The sequence below is a fragment of the Micromys minutus genome (assembly GCF_963924665.1).
Source record: "Micromys minutus genome assembly, chromosome: 21".
Classification (NCBI taxonomy): domain Eukaryota; kingdom Metazoa; phylum Chordata; class Mammalia; order Rodentia; family Muridae; genus Micromys; species Micromys minutus.
Genome location: NC_137956.1, coordinates 30,611,472 through 30,628,533, shown reverse-complemented (window position 1 = coordinate 30,628,533; position 17,062 = coordinate 30,611,472). Strand labels below are relative to the sequence as shown.

The 17,062-nt window shown below is 42.2% G+C and overlaps 1 protein-coding gene across 1 annotated transcript in view; it reads left to right on the top strand.

Annotated features, from left to right (window-relative positions):
* The window catches only part of PIK3CB (phosphatidylinositol-4,5-bisphosphate 3-kinase catalytic subunit beta), a 98,043-nt gene that overhangs the window by 17,725 nt on the left and 63,256 nt on the right, over positions 1-17,062 (top strand). Inside the window, exons 3-4 of the mRNA XM_080934886.1 lie at positions 12,547-12,733; positions 16,673-16,898. Coding sequence (XP_080791012.1) covers positions 12,563-12,733; positions 16,673-16,898 — 397 coding nt within the window. The 5' untranslated portion in view covers positions 12,547-12,562. The remainder of the gene's footprint in view (positions 1-12,546; positions 12,734-16,672; positions 16,899-17,062) is intronic.

Sequence of the window (17,062 nt, the reverse complement as noted above, 5' to 3'; positions counted from 1 at the left end):
AGACATGTATGCCACTGCGCCAATGAGCAGGGCTAATGTACTTTTCTAGGCCCTGCAGGTTTAATTCAGCGTCTCACACATGGAAAGCACACGCTCCGCCACTAAGGATACCTGCAGCGGAATGTAGCTGTTAGGCTTTTTCTTGGAAAATGACACATTAAAAAGTTGTTTTTGGGTTTGTTTTGTTTTTTTTTGTGTGTGTGTGTGGTTTTGTTTTTTGTTTATTGAAACAGGGTCTCATGTAGCATAATCTGGTCTCTGACTCTTTCTGTATCTGAGGCTGACTTTGAATTCCTGATTTTTCTGACTGAGCTTCCAAGTGTTGGGATTAGAGTCCTATGTACTACCATGATTTGGGATTTTTGACATAAGAACCTCTTGTCTTTCCCTCCCAAGTGCTATGATTATATGCAGGTGATCACAAGCCTGGCACTGGTCTGTCTTAATTGAAAAGGTTATGTTTTTTATAAACTCAGGGTCAGCGGAGTGGTCCAGTCTCAGCTTGCCTGCCAGAGTTCGGGAAAGCTGGTGTTCTACTTGCCATTCTGTTCCATTGCTCAGGGATCCTTTTCATTAATATGCCCTGGATGTTTATGCAGCTGGAATTGATGTTCATAAAGATATTGAGTGTCTGCGTGTAGTTCTGGTCCTTCAGCAATGCAGTGGCAATGTGCGTTTTCCTTTTACTCTGAACGTAACTGCTCAGATTGTCATGTAGGCTGCCATAGACAGTAAGGTACTGTGGAAGCTGGGACTGTCTGCACAGCACGACCTTTCAAAACTGTTGTTTTATGTTGCCAGAATCTCATTTAGTCTTTTGATAGAGGAAGTAGTAGATGAAGGGCAGCATAAAAGGCTGCCTTGTTCTCAGTGCAGTGTTCTAGGGGAAGAGGGTGTTGTACAGTCATGCTAGTACGTATGCATCTTTATGTGAACTTCGGTTAAGGCTGTCTTAACATTTATTGTTGTTATTTTTGGTGTGGGGGTGTTGGGGGGGATGATGGCACTTATATATTCAGAGGACAGTTTGTCCAATTGGTCTCCTTCCGCCTTTATATGTGTTTCAGAGATCTAACTGGTTGTCTTTACCTGCTAGTAAACACTTTTGCCTCCAGAATCATGTCACCAGTCCAGGTTTGTTTGTTTTAGTTGTCTAAGGAGACATCTTTTTAGCCCTGACGTTTACTGGTTTTATGCATAATATGTAGGATCTATTTTACATGTAATTTTATAAAATGGATAGTATAGATTGAGTTTCCTAATCTGAAATGCTCTGTAATCCAGACTTTGTGTGTATGTGGTATTGAACCCAGAGCCATATAGGAGTTCAAGTACTATTAATAGTGTTGTGAGCAGCAATTATCAGGTGTAAAGCCTTGCCATAGTCCATAATGTCTCTTCTGCCTTAAAATGTGGAGGTAAAGACAAAAGGTACAGCAAGCAGTTGGGCAGGTGGATGGTAGGCGCTTAGGTGCAGCTTCAGGGAGCAGAGTGGTCGGGGTTGTCACCGACTGAGCGGACTAGAGAACAAGTTCCCATTGCCTGCTCTTCATGCCCGGCCTTTTCCTGTCAGTGTCAGAATATGCATGCACAAAAGGGGAAGGGGCTAAACATTTAAAATGCTCACTGTGCAAACAGCAAACTAGACCCCAGAACCCAGTAAATTCTGGGTGAACCTCTCACTCAGCTTGACTATAATTCCCATACTTGGAAAGTGGAGAAGGATTCCCTGAGTGAGCTGGCTAGCTAGACTGGCCATACTGTGAGCTCTGGTACAACTGGAGAGACCCTGCTTCAGTGAATATGAGCAATGGGAGAAGACTTAGCCTCAGGCTCTATACACACATGAGCACCTACCTTGGGCAGTATTAGCACTGTCCCCTGGCTTCCTCCCTTTCGCAAGAGACATTTTACTGAACTTTGTTTAATTTTCTTAGTATGTTTTTATATCTTTATGATCTGTAAATAATTTTTTCTTCCTTTTTTCCTTCCTCCCCTCTTTCCTATCCCACTCCCTCCTCCTCCTCCTCCTCCTCCTCCTCCTCCTCCTCCTCTTCTTTCTCTCCCTCCCCCTCTTCACCCCCCTTTTTTGTGTGAATACAGTTTCAAGTGTGTAGCCCCAGCTCCTCGTGGACCACATTGTCCTCAAACTCACAGATATCCACCTGCTTCTGCCTCCTCAGTGCTGGTATGCGTCACCATTCCCAGTGGTTTTGATTTCATTTTCTTGTTGGTGGTGTTTTGTTTGTTTGGTTTTTTTTGTTTGTTTGTTTGTTTTTGAGACAGAGTCCTACTTTGTAACCGCCTGGCCTGGAACTTATTTGTGGCTTGGAACTAGCAGTGACGGTCCCTTCTCAGCCTTCTGAGTCACTATGCCTATCTCTAATAATATTTTAACTGTTATTTATAGTTAAGTAAATTTGGTATCATGGTATGTGTCCTTTTGCTATTTTCTATTCCCCTTACCCCTCCTTAAAAAAACAAAAAACAAAAAACAAGACAGTGTCTCATTATTCTAAACTGGCCTGAAACTTAGTAGCAATTCTTCTGTCTCTGCCCACTGATTACTGTGGATACAGATGTGAGCTGCCATGCCTGGCCTTTTTTGTTTCTGTTAACAGTGTTTGTGAGGTTCATTAATGGTCATGTATATAGTTATATTTAGTTATTTATCCATATTGTGAAATGTTCAGTACAATTTCTTATTCTATTAATGTTTGTTTGAATTGAGCTTCTTTTGTTTATTGTGAACACTTTCAACTTTCATGTTCATGTACATCTGATACTCTTGGGTAAGAGTGTCACAAAATAAAGAACTGGAGTTTTGATGGTCTATGTAGAAAAGATTTGAGTTAGTTTGTTCACCTGCTAACAGTGGTCTGTGACTATCGGAGGGTCTTGTTGCTTGATTTTGGCCTTTATTTTGAGGTAGACACTGTAGATTTGACTCATGCAGACCTACCTGCCTCTGCTTCCCATGCTGGGCTTGAAGGTGTGAGTGATCACGGGCTTGATTGCCATGTTAATCTTTATTTCCTTAGTGAGTAATTATATGAAGCATTCCTACCTGTATGCTTTGGGGTGATTTGGGCTTTTGTAAATTTCTGCTTATCGTGATTTTTATGTTAGATTCATATTTCTTATCTATTCCCTTTCACATTGGAACTTGTTAGTAGACTAAATTGTGTGCTTTGGCTCATGATCAGTTGAAGTTAGGGTTTTGGTCAAGCCATATCCCTACTCCTAAAACCGTGCTTTATTTAATCATTTTGTACTCATCCGTTGAGTATTCTTCATTTTTCTGTTCATTTACATCAAGAGGAACCATGAATTCAGCCTCTGGCTGGCATTCTGTGCCTGTTCTCTGACTTCCTGAGTTTCAGTCTTAATGGTCTTGCATTTCTTAAAATATGTAAGGCTTCTGATGTTCTTTCTCTCTAGTTTCATGTCTGCCTTAAGTCAGATTCATCTTCATTGCACCTCTGCAGCTATTTGTGGAAACAGAAATTCTCAGAAGGCTGTAAAAGGGGGCCAGCCATTGCTGTGTTGGCTTCCATGGGCAGTGGGTTAGCGTTAGCTGGCTTCATGGAGGCACTGTCTTCACGCTTCCTCAGGATTCTGTTTCCTGTTTGGACAGAGAAGGAAAACATTTGATATTGAACTGACTGATAAATGATAATGGGTTTTAATTACAGCTTTGCAACTGTGTGTGTGACTAAATTAGTGACGATCAATTGTAACAGACTGGAAACGAAGTGACCAAATGCAGACTTTACTTGTGTTCATATTTAAGAAGCAGTTGTTGGCACAGAGTGATCTCTTTCTTCCACCCCACGGCTACTGTTTGTCACTGTTGTAAGAGAATGAGATGACACAGGTTGTCATTCTGCAAATCCCTGATCTGAGGTTGGCACACTCATTTCCACTCATTCCATTGAGCAGAGAGACCTTCGGAGAGAACTTGCAGGCACTTGTAACTGCACAGGAAGCTGGAATGTATGACTCATCTGGTGTCCCACCACAATTCCGAGTCTGTCACAGTGACGTTGGTATAGCCATCTTATTTCTTAGGCCTCAGTCTTTGTCCTATGTGGTGTCCGTGCCCCTGCTCCCCTCCCCAACCCCCAGCACTTGGATTAAAGGTGTGCACCATCATAGGTCTCAGTTTTAAATGTTTTAAGATACAGAATCCATAGTTCAGGGATGGTAAGGTGGCTCAGTAGGTGAAGGAAGCCTGAGAATGAGTTTGATCCCTGCGACCAACATGGTGGAGGGAGAAAATCAACTCTTACAAGTTCTCTTTTACACATATGATGTAATGCACATGTTTGCCCTTTCCCCATTTGCTCATACAAAGCAAATACAATTTTAAAAGGGAAAGGATATTTAAAAATCCATATTCTCAAGATTTATAGCATTGAGCTTTTCCTTAGTGATGAAGACCAAGTGTTACCCAGCATGTCTACCCCAATCCCATGGTATAGAAATGTACTCTGTAACAGGTGTTTCTTACTAGCTCTGTTATCACAGTCAGGCTTTTGAAGTTCACTAGCTTTCCCCAGATCCTAGATGCAGGCTCTATGGCAGCCCACCCTATAATCTCAGTACTCAAGTGTCTGAGGCAGGAGGATTGCTGCTAAGTTTAAGGCTAGCCAGGGACTTCAGACACTGTCTAAAAAACATAGAAACAAGACTTCGATATAATTCTATAGCAAATGAAAGTTATTACTGTAGAATATAAATGGAAGTTCTGGAGTTGTAAACTTGTGCAAATTGGCAAACGTATTAGTACCTTAGCTAGTTTTGAACTATTAAGAACTTGTTTAAATAGTCTGTGTTCTTTAGGACGTGTGACTGTTCAATTTATTTATTTGCTTGCTTGCTTGTTAATTTATTTATATTTTAGATTTTGACACAGGGTCTTACTATGTCTTACAGCTTGCCTGGGATTCACTGTGCAGAACACACACACACACACACACAAAAGCATGCACATACACAGGTGCACACACACACACACACATGAGGTGGGGGGAGTTAGGAGGGAGGGGGACTCAGTTCCATGAGAAATACACTGATCCCTCCAGAGGATCGTACCTCCACTGACCTGCCATGCTTGCTCTCAACAGCCCTTCCACTTCACCTTACCATTCACCTCCTTGAGACGTTCAAGAAATGCTCTATAGTCTTTCCCAATGGTCACCCTGACCCTTGTGGTTGAGGCTCCTGTAGGCTGAGGTGAACATCACTGTAACCAGCCATTTCAGCTATATCTACTTTCCCATGCTTCCTTTATATAAGGAATGCTGTCTGGAAGAGGTGGAGTAGACCTGACCCTCACTGCACCACTCAGCAGACATACAGACTGCTTGGTGCCTTATTTTTTTTAATTTTATTTTATTTTACGATTAATTTATTTATTCTATGTGAGTACACTTGTAGCTGTTTTCAGCTGATCCCATCACAGATGGTTGAGAGCCACCATGTGGTTGCTGGGATTTGAACTCAGGACCTCTGGAAGAGCAGTCAGTGCTCTTAACCACTGAGCCATCTCTCCAGTTCTAGTGTTCTATTTTTTAGATCTTATCTTTCCTCAAACCAATGTGCAGTGTGCCTTTAACAGAGTGACTACGTAGTAAACACTGATTGGACTCAGGACCTTGCTAGTGAGGCCTTCCACCTCTGAGATTCATCACTAGACTCCCTCCTCTTCGCTCAGTGTCTTCAACTTAAAGGAGCTTACTGTGTCCTGTGACGAGAACAGACAACGCACAGAGACCCCTGGGTAGATACCTCTTTATTATTTTAGTTCCCCACTTTCTTTTCTCTGTCAAGAAGTGAGAAACAAAGCTACTCACAAAACCCATTCTGTTATTCATGGCCGGATATCTTAAAAGGAAAATTGGTCACCAAGGGCACAATGAAAACTGACCAATAAATACCGTGCAAACCAAAGTTAAACCATATACTAAAGAATAGTAAGTCCTGAAATGGCTGTGAGTAGCATGCTCTTTTACATTGCATATATTACCACTCGCTTTCAAAACGACAGCAAATAGTTAAGAGGTCCAGAGCATGTAGTAGAGTCTTTCCTACGGCTGAAGCTATTTAAAATTCTTCTCCTGTTGCTGTTTGCCGTCCAGATGGCTGTCTGGCCCTGGTTCAGTTCCTAGATGTGAGGCCGATGGTTTCTCACTAGCACCGCCACACACGTGTACAGTTGGCTCATGACTCATTCTCACAGCACTTACGTATCTTCTGCCACACTTAGTCCTTGCTGATTGTCATAGTACTTATGAGTAAGAGTCACGGTGGAGTATACCCAGGGGCCCCCCACCTGCTCAGAGAAGGGGAAGGGGGGATGGGAGAATGATTGTGGGAGGGGGTTGAGGAGGGGAGTAGTTAGCAGGATGTAAAGTGAATAAGTAAAAATTAATAGTAATTAAAAAAGAAAAAAAAATTCTTAGAAGATTTGCTGACATTCAAAAGAGCCCACCAAGAGACTGTTAGACACAACCTGGGGAGTAAGGAACAGAAACCAACCAGCTCTCAAACACTGGAACTTCTGGATAGTTTTCTTTTACTTATACTGATCAAGATTTTTCTAGCCTTTTGGGGTTGTTTTGTTCCACATAATCAGCTGGTCATAGTGGCATACACCTTTAATCTTGGAAGGCAGAGGTGGGCAGATCTTTGAATTCCAGACTATGTAGAGAGACCTTGTGTCAAAACAAAACAAAACAAAACAAAAGTGGTAATCATAGAATTAAAAACTCAAATATGTGGGGGTGTTTTTGTTCTTTTCTGAGACAGATCTTCTTTGTGTAGGTCAGGCTGGCCTTGAAGTTACAGACATCCACCTATATCTGCCTCCTGAGTGCTGGGATTCAAGGCTTCACTACCACGCCAAACTCTGCTTTTCCCCCTCCCCTCCCCTCCCCTCCCCTCCCCTCCCCTCCCCTCCCCTCTCCTCCTTTCCCTTCCCCTCCCCTCCTCTCTCCTCCCCTCTCCTCCTTTCCCCTCCCCTCTCCTCCCCTCTCCTCCCCTCTTCTCCCCTCCCCTCTTCTCCTCTTCCTTTTCCTTTCCTCCTCTCTTCTCCTCTTGAGACAGGGTTTCTCTGTGTAGCCCTGGCCTGGACTTGTTTTATAGACCAGGCTGGCCTCAAACTCACAGAGATCCACTTCCCTCTGCCTCCCAAGTCTTGGGATTAAAGAGGTGTACTACCACATCCAGCTCTCTCTGCCTCTTAATTAAACCCACTTGGACTCTGCATACTCTGCTTATCCTCTGTCATCGAGGACCCATACGGCCCCTCATGCCAGTCAAGGTGGTGGTAAGCTATAGGAACCATGCTGGCTAAACATTAGTAAGAGGCTTTGGTTTGGTTTGGAAATACTTAGGCAAAACTGTAGTAGATGATACTTGTGTTTGGACTTAGGTCCCTATTGTCTGTTCCTTTTACAGGTACAGTCTGACCTAACCAAGTATGTCCGAAGCTTCATGGCCTTGGCTGCTTTACATTCTGTGATTTGGCTTACAGATTAATGACCTAAAACAAAGAACAAACAAAAAACCTTAATCTTGTTAATGGCTTTTCATTCACAAATAGGAAAAAGCTTCATGAGTACTTGTCCCTGAGATAAGTACTAAGGGAAGTCCTATGTCACAAGGCAGAATCTCTGGGATGTATACAAGCATCAGTGATGGTCCTGCTGTTCATCTGCACAAGATACAGTGCCTTTGTAATGGGAGCAAGGGACTGTAGTAGGCCATTTCATTCCTTCAGAGAACTTGGCATCGGCATCATCATGAGTTTTAAGCAGTTGTAAAACAGTTATGGTGTTTGTTTTGGTCAGGAGGGATTTGACTTTAAAGTAACCCCCAGTTTGGTCTTTCTTTACTGTGTATGTGGGTGCTACACAGTGCGCATGAGCAGACTCTCCGCTGTCACTCAGGTTTTGGGAGCAAGCTCAGGTTGTCATGCTTGCACAGCAGATTCCTTGCCGCCATGCTGAGCCCTCTTGCTGTCTTGTAATTCTGAGCTCTTATTTGAACTGATTTTGATTTGTTAATCCACAGTGAACACTCTACTGCTCTGCAGAGGGATACTCCAGCCCTTGATCCCGAAGGAATGGTAGCTACACAGCAGTAACAGTAAATCCAAATTAGTGAAAGAAAGCTGCAATAAATGAAGTAAAAATGCCCTTGCTGAGACCCACAGCATCCCATTACCAAATTGTTACCTGAGAAACCAAACATCGCCAAGAAACACTGCAGTGCTTGTCTATGACAGTCTTGTTGGGGACAAGGGACAAGGGTTCATCACAAAAGGGCTACAGGGGGAAGGATAAAGTGACCAGGCCGTATTATATATGTGTATGAAATTGTCAAAAAATAATACATTTTGAAAGTTATACTCAGAGAAAAGACAACTTTTGTGTTTTAATAAGTAACACCTCCATGGATCTAGTCCAGTATTAGTGAATTTTATCCCACATAACCCGGTTGTCATGGTGACATGTACCTTTAATGTTGGGAGGCAGAGGCCGGCAGTTCCAGGATAGCCAGGGCTATGTAGAGAGACCCTGTGTCAAAACAAAAGTAGTAATCAAAGAATTAAAAACTCAAATATGTGTTTAAAGACTTGTGTACAATTAGACTTCAACTTCATAATAAATGTTATATTTTGTTGTACATTTTGTGTGTGTGCACATGAAAAAATTTTAATTACTTTAGAGATATCTCTTTCATAGCATTACAAGGCTTTAAATAAGATTATTTTTAGGATGAAATGGTGAAGTCCTTCATGGTAGTTATGATAATGTAATCCTCTGTAGTTTTGCTTCAGTCAGGAAGATAACAAGTTTGAGGCTAGCCTAGGTTACAAAGTGAAAACAGGTCGACAAAACAAAGTAACAAACTTGCTTACTTTTAAGCAAGTCTGGTCACTGAGAAGCAGTATACGCCTCGGCATGGGGCAGTCATCCCTTCAGTCACTTCTGAAGGAAGCTTATAGGCTGCAACAGCAGTGTGGACGGCGCCTTCCAGTGGCTGGAGTAGGGCACACAGGATAATGGTGGTAAAGAATCCAGTTGTCAGAGAAAGATGGGAAACCTTGCATTACCAAGGATACATGTTTAAAATAGTATGCTTACAGAAAAAGCCCACAGTCTCCACAAGTGGGAGAAAGTGGGTGCTAGCTATGTCTAAACAACCTGGGGAGAGCTGTGGAACCCTACTGTTTGTTCCTTTTTCATTCTCTGGAGGACTTTTCTGCTAGAAACAATTTCTCTTACAATCCACATGCTCCTCAGCCATCTTTTTGTTCCAGGACTGAACAGAACCTGGAAGTGGGCGTCCCCTCGGTTCTCAAGTCAAACATGGAACAGTGGACTCACTTTTCTTCACACTTTATCATGGAAATAGAAAATAAAATGGGCTTTACTTTACTATTCTCTTTCAGTTTCTTCTATTTTCAGAGTGGTTTTTGGTGGTGTTCACATATGTTCACATGTGCGTTGGTTTCTCCTTGTTTCCTGATTAGGTTAGTGGCGTAGCTGGCATGTTGCTGGGGAAGTGGGGGTCTCTGTATTGTTCCTTTCTCCAGTGAACAGATACAGCTTGTGTTCTGTAATTCCTGTCTAAGGGTTCAGTGAGGCCAGTTGTTCCTGCTGTGCTCTGTACCCATAACACTTCCCTGAGAAGTTGTTGTCATATTTAAAAATATTTCTTGTTCTCAATGTTAGATTTCATGCTTTCATACCTAAGATACGTGACCTAAGAGCTTAAAGACTTGGTAGTCATGTGCAGAACATTTCCTTTAAAGGAGGCAAGGAAAGCATGGCTAATTGCTTTGAAAAATAAAACAATACTCTTCCTGCTTCTGTCTCTGTCTTCCTGGGTAGGGATATCTCTGGGCTTTAGTTTTTCTTACCTTTAAAATGAGGAGAGTATATTACTCTGAAGACTCCTCCTACCTGAAGCACATAGACTTGGCTCTCTCTGCTTGTAGTACTTGCTCTCTGTGGAAGGATGGCAAGAGGAACAAAACGTTTCACTTTCAACTTAGCAGCAATGGGAGGTGCAGTGCTGGGCCTTGAACTCAGAATTTCATGCATGCTAGACAGGCTCTTCTCCACCATACTAGTCATTTATTCCTTCTCTCTCTGTCTCTCTGTCTCTCTCTCTCCCTCCCTCCCTCCCTCCTTTCTTTCTTTGTTGTTCCTTCCCTTCCTTTCTTTCTTTTTTTTTTTTTTCTCTCCTCCCCTCCCCTCTCCTCCTTCCTTTTTTTTTTTTTTTTTCTTTTCTTTTTGGTTTTTCAAGACAGGTTTCTCTGTATAGCTCTGGCTATCCTGGAACACAGATCTGCCCGCCTGTTATCTCCAAGTGTTGGGATTGAAGCCACCACTACCACCGGCTGGCTGTATTTGTCTTTTTAAAAAAGTATTTCTTTTTATTTTGGTGGGAGGAGTTGCCCTTTTTAAGACGTGGTCTTTTTTACATCCCAACACTTGGGAAATTGACGTGGGAAGACTAGTGTGATTTTAAGAGCCAGCCTAGGCTAACAAAGTACAAGATTTTGGCTTCCCCAAATGAGCCCCTTAAACCAAACCAAAGGAAGCCAAGCCAGGCCTCCACAAAGCAGGATATGACAGCACACACTTGTTACCTAGTCCTATAGTAGGCAGGAGCGTCTCCATTTTGAGACTAGCCTGAATGAGGCTTTCATAGCTAAAAGCACTTTGAAGAAACCTCTGCAGAGGCTTTACCATTCCCACTGTGGCTTATTGTAAAGGGTCTGTTGGATACTTAGAGTCAGATAGCATACACAACTCAGTGTCCTAGATCTGAGTCAGTGTGGCTTCTAGATGTGTGTCTGTAAATTTTACATACTGGTGACTTAAAGTGAACTGAATAATTGGTATCTAGCAACTTTCTTTTGTGTGTGTGTGTGGTTTTTGTTTTTTAACATATTTTTTAAATGTGTCTGTGTGTGGATATGTGCACATAACTACAGATCCCTAAGAACTTGGAGGAACCTCTGGAGTCCAGACGTTCAAACTGTGCTGGAACTCAAACTTGGGTCCTCAGTAAGAGCAGGAGGAAGGAGCAACCACCCCCTAGCCATGTTTTGTTTTAAATTTAATTTAGTTATTTAAAAGCCGCGTCTCTTTGTGCTCAGGCTGTTGTCAAACTCAGTGCTTCTTCAATTTAGCCTCCAAGTAGTGAGATTCCAGACATGAGCGACCATACCTGCCCTCTTCTGGTTATTTTATTATTTTGTTATTTTATCTGATTTACGTGCGTGTATGTTTCCCCTAAGAGAAGACAGTCATAGGGATTGGTTCTCTTTCCATGTAGGTCCTTATAGTCTATCTGGCTACTTTGTGGGGTCTTTTTTTTTCTTCCACCTTTCTCCACCCCTAACATGAGTTAGGGGAGAAAAAAGGATAGAGAGGAAAGGAGGTAGTAACATTAATGGCTTGAGGTCCTTGGTGCAATTTTGATCTTTGCTGTCAGGATATCTAATTTATTCTTCTGTCTTCTTTGTGCAAAACTGTTTAAAAAAAAAAAAAACCACAAATAATCAACAACGGGTCTCCTAGAGCCCTAGTATTTACATATCCTCTGAAAAGTCCCCAGGATCCCAAATGTCACACACACTTGCAGAAACTATCTGCAGCTGGCAAAGTTATGCCCCTCCAAGAACATGAGGCAAATCATAGTTGCTGTGGATAGTCTGAAGCAGCCCCATATCCCACACCTGAGATTACAGTGCAAACATTCTCATACTGTTTCTTGTGCTTTGCAGAGAAACCAAAATTCTCACTACAGGTCCTGGTGCTGAGCCAGCTCTCCAGCCTCCCCTTTGCCGTTTTAAATACCACATTTAGGGGTCTGGAGAGATGGCTCAGCGGTTAAGAGCATTTGCTGTTCTTCAAGAGGATCCAGGTTCAATTTCCAGTGTGACACTTGGTGGCTAGTAATTGCTTATAACTCAAGCTCCAGATTTTATGCTTTTGGCCCCAGTGGACACTGTCAGTCATCTTGCCATACCCCACCCCATTACTTAAAATAAGTAAACAAACCTACTGCATTATTACCTGTATTGAAATTAAGAGCTAACTGTAGGAGCTGAATATGAATTAGAGGTTTAAAACAACTTTCTGTTCTTGCAGGAAGCTTGGATTTTGTTTCTAGCACCCAATCTGAACAGCTGGAAATAGTCTGTAACTGCTCCAGGGAACCCCATGACCCTCTAAGTCTCTATAGGTACTACCCTTGTCCATAGGCACATATATACTCACATATACACACCAAATAGAAATCTGTTTTAAAGATCTAATTATATAAGTACTTTTTATTTTCTTAAAGTTTTTCTGTGCTTTGCTGCTTTCTAGGCTTCTAGGTGTTGGGATCAGCTGATGTTCCTGCCTCAGTATCTCAGATAGCTTAGGACTATGTGGATGTCCCAGCATGCCTGGATTGTTGTGCGTTTTTATAAAAATGAACTAATGGCTGATTTTCTGTTTTACTCAATTCCAGGGCCCCGAGGTTATGAATGTGCTTCCACCCTATAATGCCTCCTGCTATGGCAGACGTCCTTGACATCTGGGCAGTGGATTCACAGATTGCGTCTGATGGCTCCATATCTGTCGATTTCCTTCTGCCCACTGGGATTTATATCCAGTTGGAAGTACCTCGGGAAGCTACCATTTCTTATATTAAACAGGTATGTCTATAGTTAGAATTACTCAATATGTAGCTACTTTCTGTGTAACTTACTGGAAAGAATATTACAGAAAATGTTATTTGTGTAAATCATTGATAAAGTTAAGAGATATTTAAATTTCAGGCCATTGCATCTTAAAATTTTTGGTATGCCCTATTTTTATATAGACATGTTTATTCTCCCATCTTTGTCTTTAATCAACATGTAACAGCTGTGTTAAGGTTGGCACGAGTCGTGGTGACATGTTATAATCCCAGCCTTTGGTTGTGGGAGGCAGGGGTAGGAGGTAGAAACAGTAAGTTTGGGGTCAGCCTGTGCTACCTGTCGACCCTGTTGTGGAAGGGTAAGAAAGTTGAACCCTTCCTTCTATAAATCCTGACTTTTGAGCTTGTCACACTTCTTTCTTTTGTGTGATGTTTGTCCCCATACCCAGCACTCTTTATCATGAGCCAGGGGAAGAGTCACTAAAAATCAACTGACACATGAAGGGCCCCAACCCCCAATAGAATTTTTCTCTGGCCATGACTGGTTTAGAACACATAGCTGACTGTGTCTCCCTTGGCCTTCCGAGTGCTGATGAGGGCGAGGGGACAGGCACAGCTCCCCACATGAAGCAGCCTAAGGAATTTCATGTGTGTGATTGCCAGCATGTATGTCTGTATACCATGTGTGCAGTGCCCATGGTGGCCAGAAGACGGCATCAGATCCTTTGACTAGTTACAGACATTGTGAACTAATAAGTAGGTGCTAGGAATCAAACTCTGGTCCCAAGGGACAAGTTCTAGGTGTTGGTTCTCTTCCTCTCCTGTGTGGGTTTTGGGGAACCCAACACAGGTCATTAGGCCCTTATTCACTGAACCATCTGTCCTGTCCCAGAGTTGGGATTAAAGACTTCACTTTAAGACAGAAGTCTCACTATGTAGTCTTGTTTGGCCTGGAGCTTTCTTTATAGAGTAGGCAGGTTTTGAATGCCACAGAGATCTGCTTCCTTCCAGTTCCTAAGAGCTGGGATTAAAGTCATGAGCTACCGTGCTTGGCAAAGCTGCTTATGGGCTTCTTAAAGATGAGAATACTGCTCTGAACATTTTTTAACAAGTCAGTCACACACACTACTTTGGGTTTGGGGGTTTCTTTTAATGGTCGATAATGAATCTAAATGAGATCACCAGATGGATCCTGGGGGAGGAGGGACACACATGGCAGGATTACAGTTGATAGGGAAAGTCTAGATCTCAGGGATGCAGGAAGTGAGCACATCTTCAATGTAAGCAGGGTTAATAGTTGAGATTCTGAGGAAATGACTTGGGAGAGGCATGAGGCCCTGCCCAAGGTCATGTACTCTGGGTCCTTAAATTTGGCTCATTGCTAGTTTAAAATAAAATATGGGATAATCTTTACAGCGAGCACTGCTAATGTCCCAAGGTCCCTGTCAGATGGCTGCATTTGTTTTTGCTTTACATGTATTTGTGTGTGTGTGTGTGTGTGTGTGTGTGTGTGTGTGTGTGTGAGTGAGCCAGCTCACAGGAGTTGGTTTTCTCACTTCTATCATGAGGTTCTAGTGACTGAAATCAGTCATCAGACTTGTCATCAGAGCCACCTTGCCTTCTCCCTACAGTGCATTTATTATAAGACTACTAAGCATGAAGGAAATTGCCAGGAACTACAACTAAGCCATAGATAGACATTAAAAAAATTCTCAGTAAATTATATGTTTAAACCGCGACAAAATTGAAAGTTGCATATTAAAATCAGAAAAGTTGTGAGATATATTTTATAATAAGTATTGATATATGAGAATTCTAAATCTGTAATTTCTAAAGTAAAAAGAAATATAGAGTTTAGCTACTTTGTTGCTGCTGAGAGTTTCTGTTCATTTGTCCTTTTTTGTTTGCTTTGGTTTTTTTGTTTGAGACAGCGTCTCTCTACTATGTAGCTCCGCCCTCACACTCACAGAGATCACCACAGGTGCTGCCATGCATGGCTGTTTTGTTTCTGATACAGTCTCAGGTAGCCCAGGCTGATCTCTATTCACTGTGTAGTTGAGGTTGGCGGGTTCCTCCTGCCTCCTCCACTCAGGTACCGGAGTCACCGAGTGTATCTTCCTACTAGTTTTCTCTGTTTCCAGTCACCAGTGACAAGCAGGACATCTGACCTTGCCTGAGATTGAGTTAATCATTGATATTCTCCAGTTTTTTAAAAATTAAAAAATATGCATGCCGTTAAGATGTATAATTTAGTCATTTATAGAGTTTCTTGTAGTACAGACTGGCTTGAACTTGTATACAACAGAGGATAACCTTGATTCCCCTCCCCCTCTTTTTTTTTAGTACAGAATAGAGTTTATTCAGGTCATAGGAGAGTTAAGAGGGTGGTGGTAGAGGCAGAGAGAGATGGGGGGGGTAAGAGGAGAGGAATAGAGGAAAGTAGAGGAGTAGGGGCCGGCCATGGGCCGTGAGCACGTGGAGAGAGAGGGGGGAAGGGAAGGGGAAGAGGAGGGATAGGGTTGGGAGAGCAAGAGAGCCAGGAGGCAAGAGAGGCCAAGAGCCCTTCCCTCTCTCTTGACTCTGCCTTGTGCCCTGGGATTGTAGGCCATCCCATCACACTCTGTTCCTTGTTTTGTTTTGTTTTTAATTGAAAGCTATTTTTAGGTATGTTAAATATCATTGGTTCTTAATGTTCATGGGAAATTTTCTTCACATATTTTTCGTGCTGTGTTATATTACATAGGAATGTAGAACAATTCCCTGTATAACCTATTTTAATTTACTGTTTTGTATCAGCAAGAGAATGATCTATAATAGCTATACTTTTGGTTTTGAATCAATGAGTTTATTAAGTATATATATCAAACAAAAGTAAGAGAACAAATAAAAGTAAGATAGATAGCAAAACACCATCAAATTAAGGCATCAGGCAGAAACTTCCCTCGGCTGAATTTCTGCCTCCCATTCTCAGTGCGGAGCGCTCCAGGGTAGCCTGAGGAACGCCTCGTCGTCTAGCTGTTCTCAAGAGCATGGTGTTTTTCTACTCTTGGGCTGTTTGGCTTTCAGTTAGGTCCCATCCCTAGACAAGGCTCTAGAAGTTACTTTTGAGACACACAGGTTTGAGTCTGAAACGGGAAGAAACAACCCAATTTTCAGAGCCACCTTCTCAGTGAGTTCAAATAGCACAGGGCACCATAGCAATCCAATGCATGTAACATTTGTTTGAAAAAGAAGACAAAAAAATTTCACCAGGCATGGTTTATGTCTGTAATTGGATACTTGGGGGAGGGTGTGGTGAAATGGGTTACTGAAAGTTTGAAGCCACATACAAAGTTATATCCCCACCAGCAAAAAGAGAACCACTCATCCATATGGCCTAAGTTCCCTAGTCAGGTTTTAATCTCTGTTCTCGTTAGCTTATTATGATTTTGTAATCCAGTTATCTCGCCCTTACTACTAAACATTTAGCTTCTCTGTGAGTTGACTTTTTGCAAGTTTTTATGTATATGGGTATTTTGCCTGCATGTATGTCTGTGTGTGACATGCTTGCAGTGTCTGCAGAAGTCGGAAGATTGGATCCTCTGGGACTGGAGTTTCAGATGGCAATGGGCTGAGTATGGGGCCTGGCAATTGAACCCTGCTCCTGAAAGAGCTGACAGTGTTCTTTTATTCCTTTTTGTTTTTTCAAGGTCTGTGTAACAACCTTGGCTCACTCTTCAGGAACTTACTCTTAAAACCGGGCTAGCCTTGAACTTACAGAGATCCACATGTCTTTGCTTTCCAAGTGCTGGGATTAAAGGCATACCTCTGCTCCCAGCCAATGTTGCTGATAGCTAAGTCCTGTCTAGCCCCATGAGTTTTGACTTTTGTAAACTGGCAGTGGGCATTGTTGTATATGTATCTCTGTGCACGTGTGCTAGCATTCCAGATAATGTCTTACCATATTTCCCTGCAGATGTTATGGAAGCAAGTTCACAATTACCCAATGTTTAACCTCCTTATGGACATTGACTCCTATATGTTTGCATGTGTGAATCAAACTGCCGTATATGAGGAACTTGAAGATGAAACACGAAGACTTTGTGACGTCAGACCTTTTCTTCCAGTTCTCAAATTAGTGACTAGAAGCTGTGACCCAGCAGAGAAATTGGACTCAAAAATTGGAGTTCTTATAGGAAAAGGTAACTCAAAAGTTTCCAGTTATGAAGTCTTTGTTCTGTGTGTTAACTTGTAAGTATATCCTAAGGCTTCAGTTTCAGTATTTAGTCTGTGCACTGATATGTGTTCAGGGTTGGAGAGTAACAACTGAAGGCTGAATGTTGTGACACAGCCCTAGCTATGCGAT